Here is a 21,452-nt window from a genome sequence, read left to right as displayed (position 1 = left end):
TGCGGAGTAGGCCTTTGACAGGGTGAAGTGGGAGTATCTGTGGGAGGCGCTAGGCAGGTTCGGATTTGGGGAGGGATTTATAGGGTGGGTCAAGCTGCTGCATCAGGCCCCTGTAGTGAGTGTGTCCACAAACCGGCTAAGGTCGGAATATTTCAGGCTGCACCAGGGGACGAGACACGGGTGTCCCCTGTCCCCGTTGCTGTTTGCCCTGGCAATTGAGCCATAGGCCATTGCGCTCAGGACTTCGGGGGATTGGAGGGGGCTGGTGCGCGGAGGGGAGGAGCATCGGGTCTCCCTCTGCGCGGATGACCTGCTGTTGTATATTTCGGAACCGTTAGAGGGGATGGGGGAGGTCATGCGGATCCTGGGGGACTTCGGGAGGTTCTCGGGTTATAAGTTGAACGTGGGGAAGAGTGAGCTGTTCGTTCAGGTACCTCCAAGTTCGGGGCTTTCGTAGAAAACAGGTGGGGACATTTCCGCTGCTGCTCCCACGTAGGATCCAGGACAGGGTGGTATCTGGCATCTGGGTAGGGGAGGGGAAGGTGTCGGACATATATCAGGAGCTGCAGGAGGTGGAGGAAGCCTCAGTGGAGGAGTTGAAGGGCAAGTGGGAGGGGGAGCTGGGTGAGGAGCTGGATGAGGGCCTGTGGGCCGACGCCCTGGGCAGGGTGAACTCCTCCTCATCATGTGCCAGGCTCAGCTTAATTCAATTTAAGGTGGTGCATCGGGCGCATATAACGGCGGCAAGAATGAGTACGTTTTTTGGGGTGGAGGACAGGTGCCCAAGATGTGCAGGGAGTCCGGCGAACCATGCCCATATGTTTTGGGTTTGCCCGGTGCTTAAAGAATTCTGGCAGGGGTTTGAGAGGGTGATGTCTAGGATTTTGGACACTTGGGTGAAGGCACGTCCAACAGTAGCGATATTTGGGGTGTCGGAGGATCCAGGAGTGCAGGAAGCGAAAGAGGCAGAGGTACTGGCCTTTGCCTCCCTGGTAGCCCGGAGACGGATCGTGCTAATGTGGAGGGACTCGAACCCCCCGGGTGTGGGGACCTGGGTTAGCGATATGGCGGGGTTCCTCAGCCTGGAGCAAATAAAGTTCGCCTTGAGAGGGTCCTTGATGGGGTTCTCCCGGCGGTGGCAACTTTTCCTTGACTTTCTAGGGGAGCAGTAAGTGTCAGCAGCAGCAGCATCCTGGGGGGGGGGGGGGGGGGGGAAGCTTTGGGATATGTTTATTGTTATTTTTTATTACTATCTGTATTTCTATTTTTGTTATGTAAAAACGCTCATTGGAAAAACTTTAATAAAACATTTATTAAAAAAATAAGAAGTGGGGACCAAGGGGCTCAACCAAGCACCTTGGGTATTTTAAATAAAATCTTAAAATAAAGTGGGTATGATAATGGAGCAAGCTATAAATCTTGCTATGTGAATGGATTACACAGGGTATAGTGCACAGAAACAGACGTCTGGCCTAACCAGCTCATGCTGGTGCTGAAATGCCACTTGAGCTTCCTCCTAACTTTCCTCATTCCCGTACCAGCCTCCCTGAACAGGCGCTGGAATGTGGCGACTAGGGGCTTTTCACAGTAACCTCATTTGAAGCCTACTTGTGACAATAAGCAATTTTCTTTTTTTTTTTCATTTCATCAAGAACATGCTTTAAGTTGTAATGCAAATGATCGTAAAACAAAAAGAAACTGGTTTACAGAAGAACTTCAAAAACAAGCTGGAAAAAGCAATAGCTTTGTAAATATAATTTTTCACAAGGCTTTTCCTCAAGGATGCACTTTTAATATTTCAGTATGGTTTTAAGGGATATGAAATATGTTTTTTTTTTAAATTATTAAAGGGGAATTTAGCGGGGCCAATCCACCTATCCAGCACATCTTTAGATTTTGGGGGTGAGACCCACACAGACACGGGGAGACTCCACAACGACAGTGACCGAGGACTGGGATCGAACCGGGGTCCTCGGCGCAGTGAGGCAGCAGTGCTAACCACTGCACCACCGTGCTGCCCCTGGAATATGTTTTATTGAAGGGAAAGATTCCTTTTGGGAAAATTCTTTTGCATGTGGCCTAATGCGGGTTATTAGGTTGAGATAGCGGATTCTACCCGTCTCCTTGGATGTTTGTTAAAACGAATTCAACTATCACCAAAATAGATGCAGCAAAAATAACTTCAGATTTAGTGTCATCTAATGGAGTTAGGCAAGTCATTTATGTATCTAGCTTTTCTTTGATTATTTCAGTCAACTCTTCAACCACTTAGATCAGATTAGAACACTACAGTATGAAAATTATCATACAAATATTTAGTGAACCTGTATTAAATTTTCATTTACCATTATCTTGACTTGGTCCATTTGTGCTAACCATAATTTTATACTTTAGGAACAGTATATCTTGCTTTCATTACCAACATTACTTCCATTATTGTGCAAATTTGTCCTTTTTCTATTATCCTTTTCTCCCAACTCGCTGCTCACTGTTGAGTGTTTCCAATTTTAAATAAATTTAGAGTATCCAATTATTTTTTTCCCAATTAAAGGGCAATTTAGCGTGGCTGATCCACTATCCTGCACATCTTTTGTGTTGTGTGAGTGAGGCCCACACAGACATGGGGAGAATGTGCAAACTCCACACAGACAGCGACCCAGGGCTGGGGTCAAACCTGGGACCTCAGTGTCGTGAGGCAGCAGCGCTAACCACTGCGCCTCCGCGCCGCCCAACGGTTGAGTGTTTCAATTGTACTCAATCTTTCCCCTTTCACGAGAATAATTTTTAACTCCACATGCCACTGGTCAGTGCTTCTGTGCTTGTTTTATGCCCTGCAAGCATTCAATTTCAACCCAAGTCCAACATTTCCTTTCGAAGGACACAAGTGTTGTTATTACAAAGGATTTGACTGAGGTTCTCACCTTCCCTCTCCTCCACCACCATATGGTCTGCGATAACTGAAGCGTTGTGGCATTCTGCTTCCTCTGCGCCATCCTCCTCTTGATCGTGATCGAGCATATTCAATTGTAACCCTGTGAAGATGATTCAGAAGATTTAATAAATTTCCTTTAGAGCTACATAACCATATTTCAAGAAGGCATGGCAAAGTTTCCCACTACTTCCTCCAGGATCACCCCCCCCCTGCCAGTGTACAGTTTCACAAGTACCTGGCATCATCTGGCATGAGCTGAGACAATACTGGTCAGCAGTTTGGACCAAGTCTGCTGTGGCTTCACGTGATGGTCACATATGTACTCTCCAAAGGGATATTAATAGATAAAGATCAGGAGTGGGAACCTTGGTTGATTTTACTCCCCCATGTGGTAGTGAAGACAATTTTAACAGTTCTCGGGTCACCATACCAGAGATCAGCTAACATGGCAAAGATTAGGGATCAAGCTTGGGACCTTCTGGACTTTGTAACTCAAACATACTGCCTTTAGCCACAAGGATCAATGTGCAATTTTCAGGTGAAGATTAGACTTCAGTTTTAACACAGAATTCTGAGTTTCACAGGCAGACGCTATCTCCCTGGTCCTACATCCCCTGGTGCATCTCAACAACAAGACCTGCTACATCAGACTCCTATTCATTGACTACAGCTCTGCCTTCAAAACCATAATCCCAGCCAAGCTCATATCCAAACTCCAAAACCCAAGACTTGGCTCCTCTCTCTGCAACTGGATCCTTGACTTCCTGACCCATAGACCACAATGAGGAAGGAGAAATAACACCTCCTCCATTATAGTCCTCAATACCGGGGCCCCGCAAGGCTGCGTACTTAGCCCCCTACTATACTCCTTATACACACGTGACTGTGTGGCAAGATTTGGTTCCAACTCCATCTACACGTTAGCTGATGACATGACCATAGTGGGTTGGAACTCAAACAACGATGAGTCAGAGTACAGGATGGAGATAGAGAACCTAGTGGCATGGTGCAATGACAACAATCTCTCACTCAATGTCAGCAAAACTAAGGAGCTGGTATCAACTTCAAGAAGCAACGTGTCGTACACACCCCTGTCTGCATCAATTGGGCCGAGGTGGAGATGGTTGACAGCTTCAAAGTCCTTGGTGTGGACATCACCTAAAATATGTCCTGGTCCACCCACATTGACGCTACGACCAAGAAAGCACAACAGTGCCTATACTTCCTCAGGAAACCAAGGAAATTCAGCATGTCCACATTGACTCTTACCTATTTTTACAGAAGCACCATAGAAAGCATCCTATCTGGCTGCATCACAGCCTGGTATGGTAACTGCTTGGCCCAAGAAACTACAGTCACGAACACAGCCCCATCATCATGTGAACCCTCCTTCCATCCATTAACTCGGTCTCCACCTTCCGCTGCCTTGGGAAAACAGGCAGCATAATCAAAGACGCCTCCCACCCCGGTTATTCTCTCTTCCATCCTCTTCTGTCGGGCAGGAGATAAAAAAGTCTGAGAACACGCACCAACAGATTCAAAAACAGCTTCTTTCCTGCTGTTACCAGACTCCTGAATGGCCCTTTTTTATGAACTGATCTCTCTACGCATCTTCTCCACTGTGGTACTATACTCTGTATGCTTCACCCAATATCATTGTGTGTGTATTTATTGTATGTCCTATGTTTTTCATGTATAGAACAATCTGCCTGGACTGTACACAAATAATACTTTTCACTGTATCTCGGTACATGTGACAATGAATCTAAATTTTAAGTATCAATGTTGGGTCATTAAGTGCCCACGGTGTAATTATTCATAATCATTAGAATTTCCCATGTTTGGGCAGCACGGCGGCACAGTGGTTAGCACTGCTGCTTCACAGCGCCGAGGTCCCAGGTTAGATCACGGCTCTGGGTCACTGTCCGTGTGGAGTTTGCACATTCTCCCTGTTTGAGTGGGTTTCGTCCCTACAACCCAAAGATGTGCAGGGTAGGTGGATTGGCCATGCTAAATTGCCCCTTAATTGGAAAAAATGAATTGGGTACTTTAAATGTATTTTTAAAATAATTAGTCATTCAAATATACTGTTATTTCTTTTAAAAAAACGTAGAGTACCCAATTCATTTTTTCTAATTCAGGAGCAATTTTTATAGAACATACAGTGCAGAAGGAAGCCATTCGGCCCATTGAGTCTGCACCGACCCACTTAAACCCTCACTTCCACCCTAGCCCCGTAACCCAATAACCCCTCCTAACCTTTTTGGACACTAAGGATTACTTAGCATGGCCAATCCACCTAACCTGCACGTCTTTGGACTGTGGGAGGAAACCGGAGCATCCGGAGATAACCCACGCAGACACGGGGAGAACGTGCAGACTCCGCACAGACAGTGACCCAGCGGGGAATTGAACCTGGGACCCTGGCGCTGTGAAGCCACAGTGCTTGCCACTTGTTCTACCGCGCCAATCAACCTGCGTGGCGAATCAACCTGCCATGCTCATCTTTGGGTTGTGGGGGCGAAATCCACACAAACACGGGGAACATTTGGAAACTCCACACGGACAGTGACCCACAGCCGGGATCGAAGCGAGGACCTCAGCGCTGTGAGGCAGCAATGCTAACCACTGCGCCACTGTGCTGCTCGTACTGTTATTTCTTAACAAGAGGTTAGTACTCCAAGCTTAAATTATTGTGAACACATATGTAGAATCATACAATGATACACACAGGGGGCCATAAAGCTGGCGCTGCATCTTTGAAAGAGCTATCTAATTAGCCGCAATGCTGGGCTCTATCCCCATTGCTCAGCAAAGGTTTTCTCTTCAAGAATTTATCGAATCCAGTTCTGCTGCAATAACGTGGCAAAATGGTTAAAATTCACATATCTTTTCTGTTGTCATTTATCAGAAGTGTATTTTTAGCAGTTACAGGTGAAATACATCAAAATCATCACCAGTGCTATCTTCCAGTTGCTAGCCTGTTCCTTAAAGCTGTAATAGAGGGACTGCAATATTTAAATAATGTTCTGAAGAAAGTTCAATGCAAGAAATAAATGAGATTAGAATTATTCTACAACAGCCACATCAAATGTGTCAATGCGTCTCCTAGCTCGTCAGTTTGTTAATGTTGAATTTGTGTTGCAGTGAAATGCATGCTTTAAATTGGTAATTAAGCACAGCCGCCCCCACCTGGGGAAGGATGAGGGGGTCATTGTAAGAGTATATAAACACTCAGTGTCTGGGTGGAACTGGGAGAGTCTGTAACTTTACTTTGCTGTCTTGGAAATAAACCTGCTTTAAGACACAGGCTAGCTTTAGACTCATTCTTCCCAAACATACAAGTATTGGACTTGACACAACAAAGTGGGTATGTTGCAGTGATTATGGCATAGCAACAGATCGAAAAAAAGCTCCTGATAGGGGAGAGCATAGATTATGGGTTCAAAATTGAATCAAAATTACATGTTCTGTTATATTTAGTATCAGTCCCTCACCAAGAAATACAACGGAACACTATTTAATACATAACAGGACTAAATCAGTAGCTTAAGAAAGTCACACTCAGTTGTCTCAAAAATCTACCTCCTGAGAAAAGGCCAATTTGTCACTTGAGGCTGGACCTCAATAGCAGGGTTACAGGGTCATATTTGTAAAGTTTGCTTATCCAGTAGGGATCTGCAGGAAGGAGCAAAAAGAGCTACTGATCACTCCGCTGATACAAACTCACATGCCACACTCCAGTCAGATGAAGCAGGGAGGAACTTCTGCCTGAGCAAAAGGAGTCCGGAGATTGGTCCCGAATTCCAGAAATCACACTTATTTTGCAAAGTTTTGCCTCATTTCTGCTAAAATGGATGGGGAGGATAAACGCTTCTCGCACGATTTTCAGAACAAAGGGGAGTATATTTATCAAAACCGTTCTTTCTCTTTCAAGTGTGCTGAGAAAGGTACAGTGGAAATAGGTGGGTTTCAAAGAACCTTCCTGGGATAAAACAATCTCAAATATTTATTTCTCTCATTGCAATTACTAAATATGCACCTACGCAAAACAAATATAGAATCTGGCAAGCTGTTGTCCATTATACTCAGAGATTTTTTAAAAATATAAATTTAGAGTGCCCAATTATTTTTTTTTCCAATTAAGGGACGGCAATTTAGCGTGGCCAATCCACCTAACCTGCACATTTTTGGGTTGTGGGGGTGAAACCCACGCAGACATGGGGAGAATGTGCAAACTCCACATGGACAGTGACCCAGGGCCAGGATTCGAACCCGGGTCCTCAGCGCCGCAGAACCAATGCTAACCACTGCGCCACATGCCGCCGCTATTATACTCAGAGTTGACTGAACAGATATTGTACAGGTTAAATCCACTTATCTACTATGTGAGATATACACTAGTTCCTGAAGGCGAGGATAATATGCACTTTATGCTCATCAGTAACATTCTGCATTCTTAGTAATATGGATAGCAATATTATGGAAAATGTAGATAGGTTAGCATTCTTTTTGTGGTGAGGCATGCCCCACATTAATTGTAATGCTGAATGGGGTGGAAGATTACCTTTCATTGCACAGTTCTTTCCCATTCAATTCATAGACTGCATCATCAGCATCTCTGTGATCTTCAAATTCCTGGAATAGAACAACTGGTTGCAAATTACCTTTCTACCAGATGCACAGGGAATGATATGTAGAATGAAGGGCAGTAAGTCATTGAGTTTTGCTAGCTCCAAAAACACTTGGCACTTACCACAAAACCAAAACCATTTTTTAAGTTGATTTCTCGAATGCGTCCATAACCCTTGAAAAACCTCTCAACGTCCTTCTCTCGGGCATGAGGACTCAAGCGACCGATGAACACACGGCATCTCATTTTAACTTAGATGTGGTTGAATCTGCTGTTATTAAAACATTAAAAAAATATTCAATTCAAAGTAGAGCATAAACACTTACTAGAGAAAGTAAAATAAACACATTTTGAAATACACCTGCCATTTAAACTAAATTGTTAACTTATTTCGACCTATCTGATACAGCAAGTTGGCCAATTATCAATTATCCCGACGGGATAATACATATTACACCCTCAGCACATAAAATCAATTAGAACCAAACTTAGAGCGATCCTTTTCATATTCAAGCCCAACTTTATTTAAGAATCATCTTTTCTGAGATTAGGGCCGGGATTCTCCCCTACCCGGCGGGCTGGGGGGTCCCGGCGGGATGGAGTGGCAGGAACCACTCCGTCGCCGGGCCAAAGGTGCGGATTTCTCCGTACCTTTAGGGGCCAAGCCCTCACCTTGAGGGGATAGGCCCGCGTGGAGTGGTTGGCGCGCCGCCGACTGACGGGAAAGGCCTTCGCCGGCCGGCGGAAGTCCGCGCATGCGCGGGAGCGTCAGCGGCTGCTGACATCATCCCCGCACATGCGCAGGGGTGGGGGGTGTCTCTTACACGTCGGCCATGGTGAAGGCTGTGGCCGAGGCAGAGGGAAAAGAGTGCCCCCACGGCACAGGCCCGCCCGCGGATTGGTGGGCCCCAATCGCGGGCCAGGCCACCATGGGGGCACCTCCCAGGCCTGATCGCCCCACGCCCCCCTCCCCCAGGACCCCGGAGTCCGCCCGCGCCGCCTAGTCCTGCCGGTAAGAGAGGTGGTTTGATTCTCGCCGGCGGGACAGGCATTCCAGCAGCGGGACTTCGGCCCATCGCGGGCCGGTGAATCGCCGGGACACACACACACACACACACACACACACCAACCGGCGCGATTCCCACCCCCGCCGAATATCCGGTGCCGTAGAATTCGGCAACCGGCGGGAGTGGGATTCACGCCAGCCCCCAGCGATTCTCCGATCCGGCGGGGGACGGAGAATCCCGCCGGAGAAGTCAACATACCATTGGAAATGATAGATTAGCAAGCTCCAAACAAAATATTTACTTGGCCATTGCAGAGAAAAGAAAATGGTACAACAAATGAAAAGACAGGATATTAAACAACGATATTCTTGTAAGTCATCACATCATTGCTTTGTTGACCAGGCAATGACATAATTGAAGTTTAGCCTGTCATATTGTAGATGCTGGGATGCAAAACTCAGCAAGTTAAAAGATTTGGACTGGAGCTTCCATTGCAAATCATTTGGGTCACTGCAGATATTTCCATGGATGCAACTGTAACATTTACTTAGCTCATATAGAACCTCCAGTGGTGGGATTGGTTATCACAGTGATACAAGTTGAAATAATGCAGAACTTTACACTTCAAGACTGCAATGTTTTGTCACTGCAAAGAGATTGTAAATCAAGAATACTGTACAGAACTACTGGACAGCAAGGCAAAATGACAACAGTACAGTAAAATAATTTTAAAATGTAGCACACAGGCACAAGGATGGCCAATTTCCTTCCCCGCAGGGTATTAGGGAAGATGTTGTTTATGACAATAAATTATAGTATCATGACCATCATTACTGAGTGATGCTGTGAGGCTACCTTTATATTCCAGTTTATTTTTAACTGTATTTAAATTCTACCAGCTGTCCCCAGAGCATTGGCCTGGGCCTCTGGATTACTAGTCCAGTGACAATACCACTATGCCACTATCTCCCCCTGCATCTTATTGCAAACAGCAACCATGCAAGTTAGGAGGACCAGCAATATTGTACCAGGAGGTGGAAAAGTTCTGCAAAAATGATTAACCTTCTTGAGTACTTTGGCTTTGAATCCTATTTTTAACAAGGCCTCCCCTTAAACGTGCTACTCATGCTTTGACACAGCCTGTGTACATATTCAGTTGTAGATAAAACAAAAAGACAATGAACATCACCTGGAACAGGTACAAATTAGCTTTAACCAGCAACCAGGAAACATATGACCAAGATCAAGGCTGTGCAGAGAAGCAGCTAGAAAAGATGATCTTAGTCAGATCAGAGTGGTATTTAGGGGCTTCAATGACACAAGTTGCACTATGTATCTGAGTAAAGCAATTGGATTTCCATATGAAAGCAAATTAGATAACAATCTAGATTACAGATATCCCCAGTGAAGCCTGTTTTGGTTCTGTCCTCTGTCTCTGGAACAAAAAATCTTTATCTGTCGCCTTTCATTTTCCTGGTTTTAGGCTGTTTCACTGCCCCCTCGTTCCCTGTATTTTTGCTTCTCCAGTTAGTTCCCAGCCAGTTTAATATCCCCATCATCCGACATTATCCTATTCAACGACAGAAAATGCCGCCTGCTACTTTTATTTATTCATTATGGCGTTGAGTGTCGGTGGCAGGGACAGCATTTATTGCCCTTCAGAAGGCGGTGGTGAACTGCTGCATGTGGTGCAGGTATACCCACAGTGCAGTTTGAGAGAGAGTTCCAGGATTTTGATCCAGCAAAGTTAAAGGAAGGTGAGTAACTTCCTAGTCATGAAGGTGAGTAACTTGGTGGCGAACTTGCAGGTGGTGGTGTTCTCATGTGTCTGCTTTCCCTTGTCCTAATGGATGATAGAGGTTGTGGATTTAGACGGTACTGCAGGTGACATGGTGAATTGCTGTGGTACATCCTGTAGGTGGTACTCACTGTTGCCACTGGTGGAGGAAGTGAATATTCAAGGTCGTGCAAGGGGTATCAATCAAGCAGGCTGCTTTGTCCTGGATGGTGTTGAGCTTCTTGAGTGTTGTTGGAGCTGCACTCATCCAAGCGGAGAGTATTCCATCACACTCCTGCCTTGTAAATGGTGGACAGGCTTTGGGGAGTTAGGGGGTAAGTTACTTGCCTCAGAATTCTCAGCCTCCAACCGGCTCTTGTAGCCACAGTGTTAATATGGTTAGTGCAGTTGAATTTCAATAACTCCCAAGATATTGATGGTAGGCCACTAAATGTCAAGGAAAGACAATTTGATTCACTCTTGATGGAAATACTCACTGCCTACCCTGGCATGTGCTGATAAGTTAGCCATTGCTACACCAGGCACGGACCGCTTCGCTACCTGAGGAATTACAAATGGTACTGAACACTGTGCAATCATCAGTGAACATCCCCACTTCTAACCTCATGATGGAGGGCAGGTCATTGATAAAGCAGCTGCAGATGGTTGGGTCCAGTAGATTATCCTGAGGAACTCCTGCAGTGATGTCTTGCGACCAAGATAATTGGCCTCCTACAGCCACAACCATCTTCCTTTGTGCCAGGTGAGACTTCAACCAATGCAGTTTTTCCCTTGATTCCCACTGACTCCAGTTTTGCTGGGGCTTCTTGGTGTCACATTCAGACAAATGCTGCCTTGATGTCAAGGATAGTCACTCTCACCTCACCTCCGGAATTTTAGCTCAATCGTCCATGTTTGGACCAAGGCTGTATGTGGTCTGTATTAAAGTGGCCTTGGTAAAACTCAACCCGAGCACTGTGAGCAGGATTTTGCTGAGTATGTTTTGCTTTTTAGCACCATCAATGACACCTATCATCACCTTGCTGATTGAGAGTAGACTAACAAGGTAATTGGCCAGATTGGAGTTATCCTGCCTTTTCTGGTCAGGACATACCTGGGAAACTTTCCACAGCATTGGGTATGTAGAATTGTAGTTGTACTGGAGCAGCTTGGCCAAGAGCGTGGCTAGCTCTGGAGCACAAGCTTTCAGTATTGCAGCTGGAATGTTGTCAGGATGCACAGCCTTTGCAGCTTTCAATGCCTTGACAACAGTCACTGTTTCTCCAACATGAACATTCTTTTCCAAAAATTTTTAATGTAATCATACAAGATTGTCAAAAATCATTTTACACAGGAATTAATCTTAACACGCAAGTTGCTTGATGTTATTATGGACAACAATATGGATGGACTGGTAAGGCTTGGTACAAATCCTTTCAGGGCTCATTTTTAAAGAATTATTCAAGATGAGCAATGTCTTTCATCAAATTGCAATCGCAAACAATGAAATCGGGTCATGTCTCAAAAGAACATTTTAATTGCAAATTCCTGAGAAAATCCAGCGATGCAGCTCAATTCAATCTTCCTTCATCCAATGTAATGAGTTGAGAAAATTTGATGAGATATTTTGAAAATCGGTAATGTAGTCTTTCTGACACATACTGACAAGTTGTACCTGCAGGAAACATTTTACTAACCGTTGCAATGTACAGCTTAGACAATTGCTTTTCTTATTCACGATTCACTCCACTCCCTGAAGCTTTCCATTTAGTCATCACAGATATTAACCCGTTAAAGAAGTCTCCTCACAGCTGGAGAAGAACTTGGAGGAAGAAAGGGGAGATCCAGTTGTTATGGTCCACGTAAGAGCCATCAACATAGGTAGAACCAAGAAGTATGCTCTGCTGAGAGAGTTAGAGGAGTTGAGGCCAAATTGAAAAAGCTGGACTTGAAAAGTAATGATCTCTGCACTGTTACCCAAGCCATGTGCCAATTGGCATAGGAATAAACAGATTAGAAAGTTAAATACATGGCCGAAGGAGAGGGGTGGGAGGAAGGAGTTTAATTTCATGAACCACTGGCATCAGTACCGAGGAAAGAGAGATGTCCATTTCTTGCAAATTATGTATTAATTCTTAAAGTGTATTCTTAAAATGATGCATTAATTCTTCAAATTGACTACATTATATGCCGTTTCCCAATCTACATTAGTCACCGTGCTCAAGTCAATATAGTTTGCTTTGTTTGGATTTAATGCTTTTGGCACTTGCATGTTCTATCACCTTTGTCCCCTCATGATATACAACTTGGCTGGATATCTTCCTTCAGTTTTAATTAACAAGGGGCAAAGATTTTGGGCCTTTTTGTGCTCCAAGCACCGCATCCATTCTGCATGTGAAAACGCACTTGCAGCAATTTCTGCTCCCCTGTATCAGCACACCATTCCTCACCTCTACACCTCACACGGAAGCATGGAAATTGAGCCAGCACCAAAACTACCAATTTCCACCTCCATAACATTCCCCTGACTCCACCCCTGCCTAACTAATCTGCTGCTAAAAACCCTCATCCGTGACTCTGTTGCCTCCAGTCTGGACTATTCATTGCCCATCCCTCTCCCTTTACAAGCTGAGTTCATCAACAACTCTAAATCTGGGGGGGGAAACACCTATATGTCCAGAAGGCCATAGGACGTAAGAGCAGAAGGCCATTTGACCCATTGAGTCTGCTTTGCCATGACTGATCTGACGTTATAATCCTCAATTCCACTTTCCCACCTTATCTCCATAATCCTCGATTCCGTTACTGATGAAAAATGTGTCTATCTCAGCCTTGAACATGAATTTTTGTAATACTTTTTTAAAAACTTGTATTTTTAAAAAACATTTTCCAATTAAGGGGCAATTTAGCGTGGCCAATCCACCTACCCCCTGCAAATCTTTGGGTTGTCGGAGTGGCCCCACAAAGACACGGGGAGAATGTGCAAACTCCACACGGACAGTGACCCAGGGCCGGGATAGAACCAGAGTCCTCGGTGCTGTATGGCAGCAGTGTTAACCACTGCACCACCGTGCCGCCCAGCCGTGAACATACTTAACGACCCAGCCTCTTATAGCCATCTGCAGTAAAGAATTCCACAGATTCACTACCCTCATTAGACTTCAAACATTTAGTGGAATGTTTAAAAGTGCTGCCACATTTGCACGTTTTTGGAACATAAAAGGTATTTTACTGTGCATGAATGCTTGAAAAATACAGTAAAATACTGAACAAAAAACATGGATATGTGAAAGGTTATAGAGGCAGAGATAGAGCAGCTCCTGTAAATAACCAGAGACTAAAACTGAGCAGGGACAGTCTTTGCCAGTTTCAAAAAAAGGATTCCAACAGTGAAGTAAAATTGCTGAGGGAATGAGAATTGCATATCTTAAAATTCTGCAACTATTTTGGAACTATCAGTAATACTGGTACTCCCTAGTTTTTAGTATCATATTTGAATACTTAGATCAAGTCAACAAGATGATCTACAATGCTACAAGAACTGGCTAGAAACTGGCCATATTATCTTAACCTGGTGATAATCCCAACCTAACCATTCATTGGAAACTTTTAAAGAAAGTCTGTTCTAATTAAGCTGCATATGAAAATGTATTCTGACATAAACCAGTGCTGAAACGTAAACAAGCCCAAGTCCTCGCCAAGTAGCATGTTGAACACAAATCATTGACACTTCCTCTCAAACCCACAGACATCCACCAGTTACATGTCTCAATCATTACTCCTTCAAAGGGCATATTCAGTTCAGTTGGGAGACCAAATTAATTTCCGCATAAACAAAATAGGCCAGAGTCAAACCTTGCATTTTAAAGAAAATATTTATGGATTAAGAATAAATCTACAGGAATTAAAGAACTCTTCTGCATGGAGCTTTTCCTCCACCCATCCCACCATCCTGAAACCACCACCCCATCAACGTCATGTTAAAAAAAAAAACACCCAAAGACCTTCACCCCAACCGCAGCTCCCACCATGTCAACACTGCCATCTTGCCAAGCCCAACCAAGTGTGCGAGGGGAAGGAAGGGTGGGGGTGGGAGAGATAATTACACAGAAAATAGAAGAGGTCATTCGGCCCTTCAAGCCGACTCCATCATTCATTATGATCATGACTGATCATCCAACTCAATAGCCTGATCCTGCCAAGCACCCCCCCCCCCCCATACCCTTTGATCCCCTTCACCCCAACTGCTTCTTGAAAACGTAAGACAACAATACACGTCCTAATCCCACTTCCTTCACTGAAATTACCTGTCAAAATTTGCAAGTGCCTTGCTTTATTTGGAGGGGAAGGAAGGGCCGGCCGAATTTGGGCCAGAGTCCTGACTGAGTGATTAAAGAGACAGGCAAGGGGGAGGCGTGTTTCTAGGATTGAGAGTCAGACTGGGGCCGGGGGTGGGTTAGACCCTCTGAAGCTCAGGCTCCCTCAGTCAGTCAGCCTCTAGCAACAGGTTTCACTGAGAATGCTGCAGATACTCTGCACCATCTGCTTTTATTTCGCACGAACGGTTTCTCTCTCCCTCCCGCCTGTTCGCACTCTCACTCAGTCCGTCGCAAACTCACTCACTTCCTTCTCCTTTTCCTCTTTCTCTCCCAAACCTTTTTTCCCTGGTGACCAACAGCCTCCACCTCCTGAGGTTCAAGCAGATCCCGTGCCGGACCAAGAGTGACCGCACCGGCCTCAGCGATCACCCTCCCGCTCTCACCGCCCCCTCCCGGCCGGGAGGACCAGCTGCGCAGCAGGACCCGGCTGCACTGCCCCTTCCCGGCCGGGAGGATTAGCCTCCACTTGCAGAACCAGGCTGCGCTGCCCCCTCAGGTCGGAGGACTAGCCTACACGGTAGGAGGCCCCGCCCCCGGCCTACGCTGGAGGGGCAGGTTGCGCTGCCCCATCCCGGTCGAGAGGAGCAACTTACACTGTAGGACCACCCCAGCCTACACTGCCCCCTGCCGACTGGAAGGACCGAGCGCTCCCTCAGTGACCTCCACCCCCCAAAAACCCAGCACCAGTAATTTCTTGTTTCGATTGCAAATACTATGAAAGCCCATTTTTCAATGCAGCTATGATTAAGCCTGTCATTCAATTATCAGAAATTGTTTTGTAAAAATTTTCCAAAGTGTATGCTTATTAAAAAATAAATTTAGAGTACCTGTGGCACACGGTTAGCACTGCTGCCTCATGGCCCCGAGGACCTGGGTTCGATCCTGGCCCCGGGTCACTGTCCATGTGGAATTTTCATATTCTCCCTGTGTCTGTGTGACTCTCACCCCCCACAACCCAAAAGATGTGCAGGGTAGATGGATTGGCCACGCTAAATTGCCCCTTAATTGGGAAGAAAATAATTGGGTCCTCTAAATTTATTTTTAAAAAATATTAGAGTCCCCAATTCTTTTTTACCAATTATCCTGCACATCTTTGGATTGTGGGGGTGAGACCCACAAAAACACAGGGAGAATGTGCAAACTCCACACGGACAGTGACCTGGGGCATGGATCAAACCCAGATCCTCAGCACCGTGAAGCAGTAGTGCTGACCACTGCGTTACCGTGCTGCACTTCAAAGGGGATGCTTATTATTCCTTTCTAATGATATAAATCTGTGAATGGTTAGACTATGGACAACCGATTTCAGAATAACTCAATATGTTTCTTGTTGACTCACTGTGACATTTTAAGAACCTTTCAAATTGATTGTCTTCAAACAGAAGAGAGGCAGGTTCAATTGAAACATTCAAATGGGAATTAGACCATTTCTCTGATAAGGGAGAATGTGCAGAGTTATGGGCAGAAGATGGGGAGATGGCACCAAGTGAATTATTAATTTGGAGAGCTGTCACAAGACACAATAGACCGAATGGCTGCCTCCACCTGCCACATGACAATTCTGTGATTTTATGTTTATGAAGCGTTTTCACCTTGCACTCATCTGGATAAATGCAAGAATGCCAAATTTCAAACGATCAAACCAATTTTTACTACAGAGCTGATTGGATGGAAAGTTGGCTAGTTGACAGAAACTTCTAGAATTCTTGTGTTTGACCTGAGTGCAAGATGAAAAGCTTCAGCAACATATCTCACTTTTTAGCAATATTAAAGTTCCACGATACCAAACAACGGTTTATTTAACAATAACTCCTGACTTGTAAACTATAGCTGTGCACATTTCCTATCAAGTTAAGTGCTCTCACTTCCTCTTTTTCTTTTCAGAAAGCACTTAACTGCTTATGGTGTGGTTCAAGAGCTGTCAATCATAGCTAGATGTTTATAAACATTGTGGTTAGTTACACAGCTGGATTATTGAGGTCCATTCAAGCATGAAGGGGATTGAAATTAAACAATCCAGATAGCTAGTTGTGTGAAAGCTATCAATCACAGCCTTGTGCAAGCAATTTCCCATTTATGTGAATGAAAGTCTAGCAGATCAAAGATCTGAGGCAGTTTAAACCCTAGTGATGCAGTTTACACTTTCTCAGAATGTACAGGTGCTGCTTTCTCTGCCTGCGCCAACAGCTGTAGGACAGATGTGAGTTTTAAAGCAGTAATTTTTTTCGCTGTCACATAACATCATAAAATCATATAATCCCTCCAGCTCAGAACGAGGCCATTTGGCCCATTAAGTCTAAACCGACCCTCTGAAAGAGTGCCCTACCTAGGTCCACTCCCACTCCCTATCCCTGTAACCCCACCTAACCTTTTGTCACTAAGGGATAATTCAGAACGGCTAATCCACCTAATCTACACACCTTTGGACTGTGGGAGAAAACCGGAGCGCCAGGTCACCGAAGTTGGAATCTAACCCGGGTCCCTGGAGCTGTGAGGCAGCTGTGCTAACCACTGTGCCACCCTTGTCTCTGTCTGGACTGCTCTTTAGCTTCTAGACAGGGGCCTATATGGGAGGGGGGGGGGGTTCTCTGGTCGGGGGCTGTCTTATGGGGGGTATATCTGGTGGGTGTGGGGTGGGCAGGATCTGTATTGTCGGGGAGGTGGGGAAGTTGGATCCTCTGATGGACATTGGGGGCACCCACCTTGAAGACTTACCCGCTTGGCCCACCACGAGGTCCACCATACCAGGGACACGCTGGAAAATCCCTGCACCAATCCATGTCCACATGAATCACGGCCTAGAGGGCCAGAGAATCACGGAGGCATGGAGAATCAGGTGCCCAGCCCATTTACAGGATGCAAATGGGTCAATTTGGCTTTACTGCATCCTCCCATTGGCACAGGGCGCGAACCTCAAAGTCGCCGCCAGCGGAGAACCCAGATGCTGGATTCTCCACAACAATGGGAACTCCACTACCGGCGGCAGGTGGCAGGGGCGAACCCAGCTCTTTATTTGTATTCCTAGGTCACATAGACTTTAAACTCGATACATGTCACACAGACTCTTTTTTAAAAAAATATATTTTATTCAAATTTTTCGGCCAAACAAAACAGTACAAAGGTTTTTCCCTTTTTACAACAATAAAACAATATAAATAACAGTAACCGTTTTTAACAAATAAATAAATAATATATAAACTAAATGGCAACTGCCATAACAAAAATAATAGCTCTCCCAAATAATAAAATCAAGTAATCCAATATACATACCCAAGTACAAATATCGATACAAAAACACCCCTGAGGACCCACCCGAGCCCCCCCCCCCCCCCCCCCCCCCCCAGGTTGCTGCTGTTACCTTCCAATTTCCTTTATCGTTCTGCGAGGTAGTTAATGAACGGTCGCCACCGCCTGGTGAACCCTTGAGCCGAACCCCTTAGTGCAAACTTTATCCGTTCTAGTTTTATAAACCCTGCCATGTCGTTTATCCAGGTCTCCACGCCCGGGGGTTTGGCTTCCTTCCACATAAGCAATATCCTTCGCCGGGCTACTAGAGACGCAAAGGCCAAAACATCAGCCTCTCTCGCCTCCTGCACTCCCGGCTCTTCTGCAACCCCAAATATAGCCAACCCCCAGCTTGGCTCAACCCGGACCCCCACCACCTTCGAAAGCACATTCGCCACCCCCACCCAGAACCCCTGCAGTGCTGGGCATGACCAAAACATGTGGGTGTGGTTTGCTGGGCTCCTCGAGCATCTCCCACACCTATCCTCTACCCCGAAAAATTTACTGAGCCTTGCTCCGATCATATGCGCCCTGTGCAAAACCTTGAATTGTATCAGGCTAAGCCTGGCGCACGAGGACGAAGAGTTTACCCTACGTAGGGCATCTGCCCACAGCCCCTCTTCAATCTCTTCCCCCAGCTCTTCTTCCCATTTTCCCTTCATCCACCATGATCTCCCCCTCGTCTCTCATTTCCCTGTATATATCCGACACCCTACCATCCCCCACCCATGTCCCTGAGATCACTCTATCTTGAATCTCCTGTGTCGGGAGCTGCGGGAATTCCCTCCCCTGTTGCCTCGCAAAAGCCCTCAGTTGCATGTACCGAAATGCATTCCCTTGGGGCAACCCATATTTTTCCGTCAGCGCTCCCAGACTCGCAAACGTCCCGTCTAAGAACAGATCCCTCAGTTGCACAATCCCAGCTCTCTGCCATGCTCTAAATCCCCCATCTATTCTCCCCGGGACAAACCTATGATTATTTCTTATCGGGGACCGCACCGAGGCTCCCGTCATTCCCCTATGCCGTCTCCACTGCCCCCAAATTTTCAGTGTTGCCATCACCACTGGACTTGTGGTGTATTTCTTCGGGGAGAACGGCAACGGCGCCGTCGCCAGTGCTTGTAGGCTGGTTCCTTTGCAGGACGCCATCTCCAATCTCTTCCACGCCGCTCCCTCCCCTTCTGCCATCCACTTACACACCATTGAAATATTGGCGGCCCAATAGTACTCACTTAAGCTCAGCAGTGCCAGTCCCCCCCTCTCGCTGCTACGCTGCAAGAACCCCCTCCTCACTCTCGGGGTCTTCCCAGCCCACACAAAACTCATGACACTTTTCTCGATTTTCTTGAAAAAAGCCTTCGTGACCATCACCGGGAGGCACTGAAACACAAAAAGGAATCTCGGGAGGACTACCATTTTGACCGCCTGCACCCTACCCACCAGTGACAGGGGCACCATGTCCCATCTCTTAAAATCCTCCTCCATCTGTTCCACCAATCGTGTTAGATTTAGCCTATGTAAGGTTCCCCAACTCCTGGCTATCTCAATCCGTAAGTACCGGAAATCTCTTGTTACCTTCCTCAGCGGTAAATCATCTATTCCCCTACTCTGCTCCCCCGGATGCACCACAAACAACTCACTCTTCCCCATATTCAATTTGTAACCCGAGAATTCCTCAAACTCCCTGAGTGTCTGCATTATCTCAGGCATCCCCTCCACTGGGTCCACAACATACAGCAATAAATCATCTGCATATAATGATACCCGGTGTTCTTCTCCTCCACTTCCTGGAGCCCCTCAATGCTATGGCCAGGGGCTCAATTGCCAATGCAAACAGTAACGGAGACAGGGGACACCCCTGCCTCGTCCCTCTATAAAGACGGAAGTAGTCAGACCTCTGCCAGTTCGTGATCACACTTGTCACCGGGAGCCGATATAGCAGCTGTACCCATCCAATAAACCCTTCTCCAAAACCAAATCTCCTCAACACTTCCCACAGGTAGTCCCACTCCACTCTGTTGAATGCTTTCTCGGCGTCCATCGCCACCACTATCTCCGCCTCCCCCTCTGGTGGGGGCATCATCATCACCCCTAGCAGCCTCCGTATGTTCGTGTTCAGCTGTCTCCCCTTAACGAACCCAGTTTGATCCTTGTGGACCACCCCCGGGACACAATCCTCTATCCTCGTCGCCATCACCTTGGCCAGGAGCTTAGCATCTACGTTCAAAAGGGAAATGGGCCTGTAGGGCCCACACTGCAGTGGGTCTTTTTCCTTCTTCATAAGTAACGATATCGTCGCCTCCGACATAGTCGGGGGCAACTTCCCCCTTTCCCTGGCCTCATTAAAGGTTCTCGTCAAAAGCGGGGCCAGTAGGTCCATATATTTCCTATAAAATTTCACCGGGAACCCATCCGGTCCCGGGGCCTTCCCCGCCTGCATGCTCCCAATCCCCTTTATCACTTCCTCCACCTCAATCTGTGCTCCCAGTCCCGCCCTCTCCTGCTCCTCCACCTTCGGGAATTCCAGCTGATCCAGGAAATGCATCATTCCCTCCTTCCCTTCCGGGGGCTGAGCCTTATACAACCTCTCATAGAATGCCTTCAACACCCCGTTCACTCTCTCCGCTCCCCGTTCCATCTCTCCCTCCTCATCTCTCACCCCACCTATCTCCCTCGCCGCTCTCCTCTTCCTCAATTGTTGGGCCAGTAGCCGGCTCGCCTTCTCTCCATACTCATACTGTACACCCTGTGCCCTCCTCCACTGTGCCTCTGCCTTACCCGTGGTCAGCAGGTCAAATTCCACATGTAACCTTTGTCTTTCCCTGTACAGTCCCTCCTCCGGTGCCTCTGCATATTGCCTGTCCACCCTCAGAAGTTCTCTCAACAATCTCTCCCTTTCTTTACTCTCTTGCTTCCCTTTATGTGCCCTTATGGATATCAGTTCCCCTCTGACCACCGCCTTCAACGCCTCCCAGACCACTCCCACCTGAACCTCTCCGTTGTCATTAAGCTCCAAGTACCTTTCGATACACCCCCTCACCCTTAGACATACCCCCTCATCCGCCAATAAGCCCATATCCATTCTCCAGAGTGGGTGCTGTTCTTTTTCCTCTCCTACCTCCAGATCTATCAAATGTGGAGCGTGGTCCGAGATGTCTATGGCCGTATACTCCGTCCCTGTCACCTTCGAGATCAGTGCCCTTCCCAGGACAAAAAAGTCTATCCGTGAATATACCTTGTGAACATGGGAGAAAAATGAGAACTCCTTACTCCTAGGCCTAATAAATCTCCAGGGGTCTACTCCTCCCATCTGCTCCATGAAGTCCTTAAGCACCTTGGCCGCTGCCAGCCTCCTCCCGGCCCTGGACCTCGACCGGTCCAGCCCTGGATCAAGCACCGTATTTAAGTCTCCCCCCATTACCAACTTTCCCTCCTCCAG

The 21,452-nt window shown here is 46.5% G+C and overlaps 1 protein-coding gene across 1 annotated transcript in view; it reads right to left on the bottom strand.

The window, feature by feature from the left end:
• The window catches only part of LOC140407187 (uncharacterized), a 148,234-nt gene extending 133,122 nt beyond the window's left edge, over nucleotides 1-15,112 (bottom strand). The window contains exons 1-4 of the mRNA XM_072494860.1: nucleotides 14,973-15,112; nucleotides 7,689-7,836; nucleotides 7,500-7,570; nucleotides 2,922-3,032 (exon numbers count right to left, since the gene is read on the bottom strand). Of these exons, the coding sequence (XP_072350961.1) occupies nucleotides 2,922-3,032; nucleotides 7,500-7,570; nucleotides 7,689-7,811 (305 nt within the window). The 5' untranslated portion in view covers nucleotides 7,812-7,836; nucleotides 14,973-15,112. The remainder of the gene's footprint in view (nucleotides 1-2,921; nucleotides 3,033-7,499; nucleotides 7,571-7,688; nucleotides 7,837-14,972) is intronic.
• Between the last annotated feature and the right edge of the window lie 6,340 nt (nucleotides 15,113-21,452).

Source organism: Scyliorhinus torazame, chromosome 2 (assembly GCF_047496885.1).
Source record: "Scyliorhinus torazame isolate Kashiwa2021f chromosome 2, sScyTor2.1, whole genome shotgun sequence".
NCBI lineage: Eukaryota > Metazoa > Chordata > Chondrichthyes > Carcharhiniformes > Scyliorhinidae > Scyliorhinus > Scyliorhinus torazame.
Note: the sequence above shows the minus strand (reverse complement) of the source record. Positions and strands in the feature narration are given on the sequence as shown.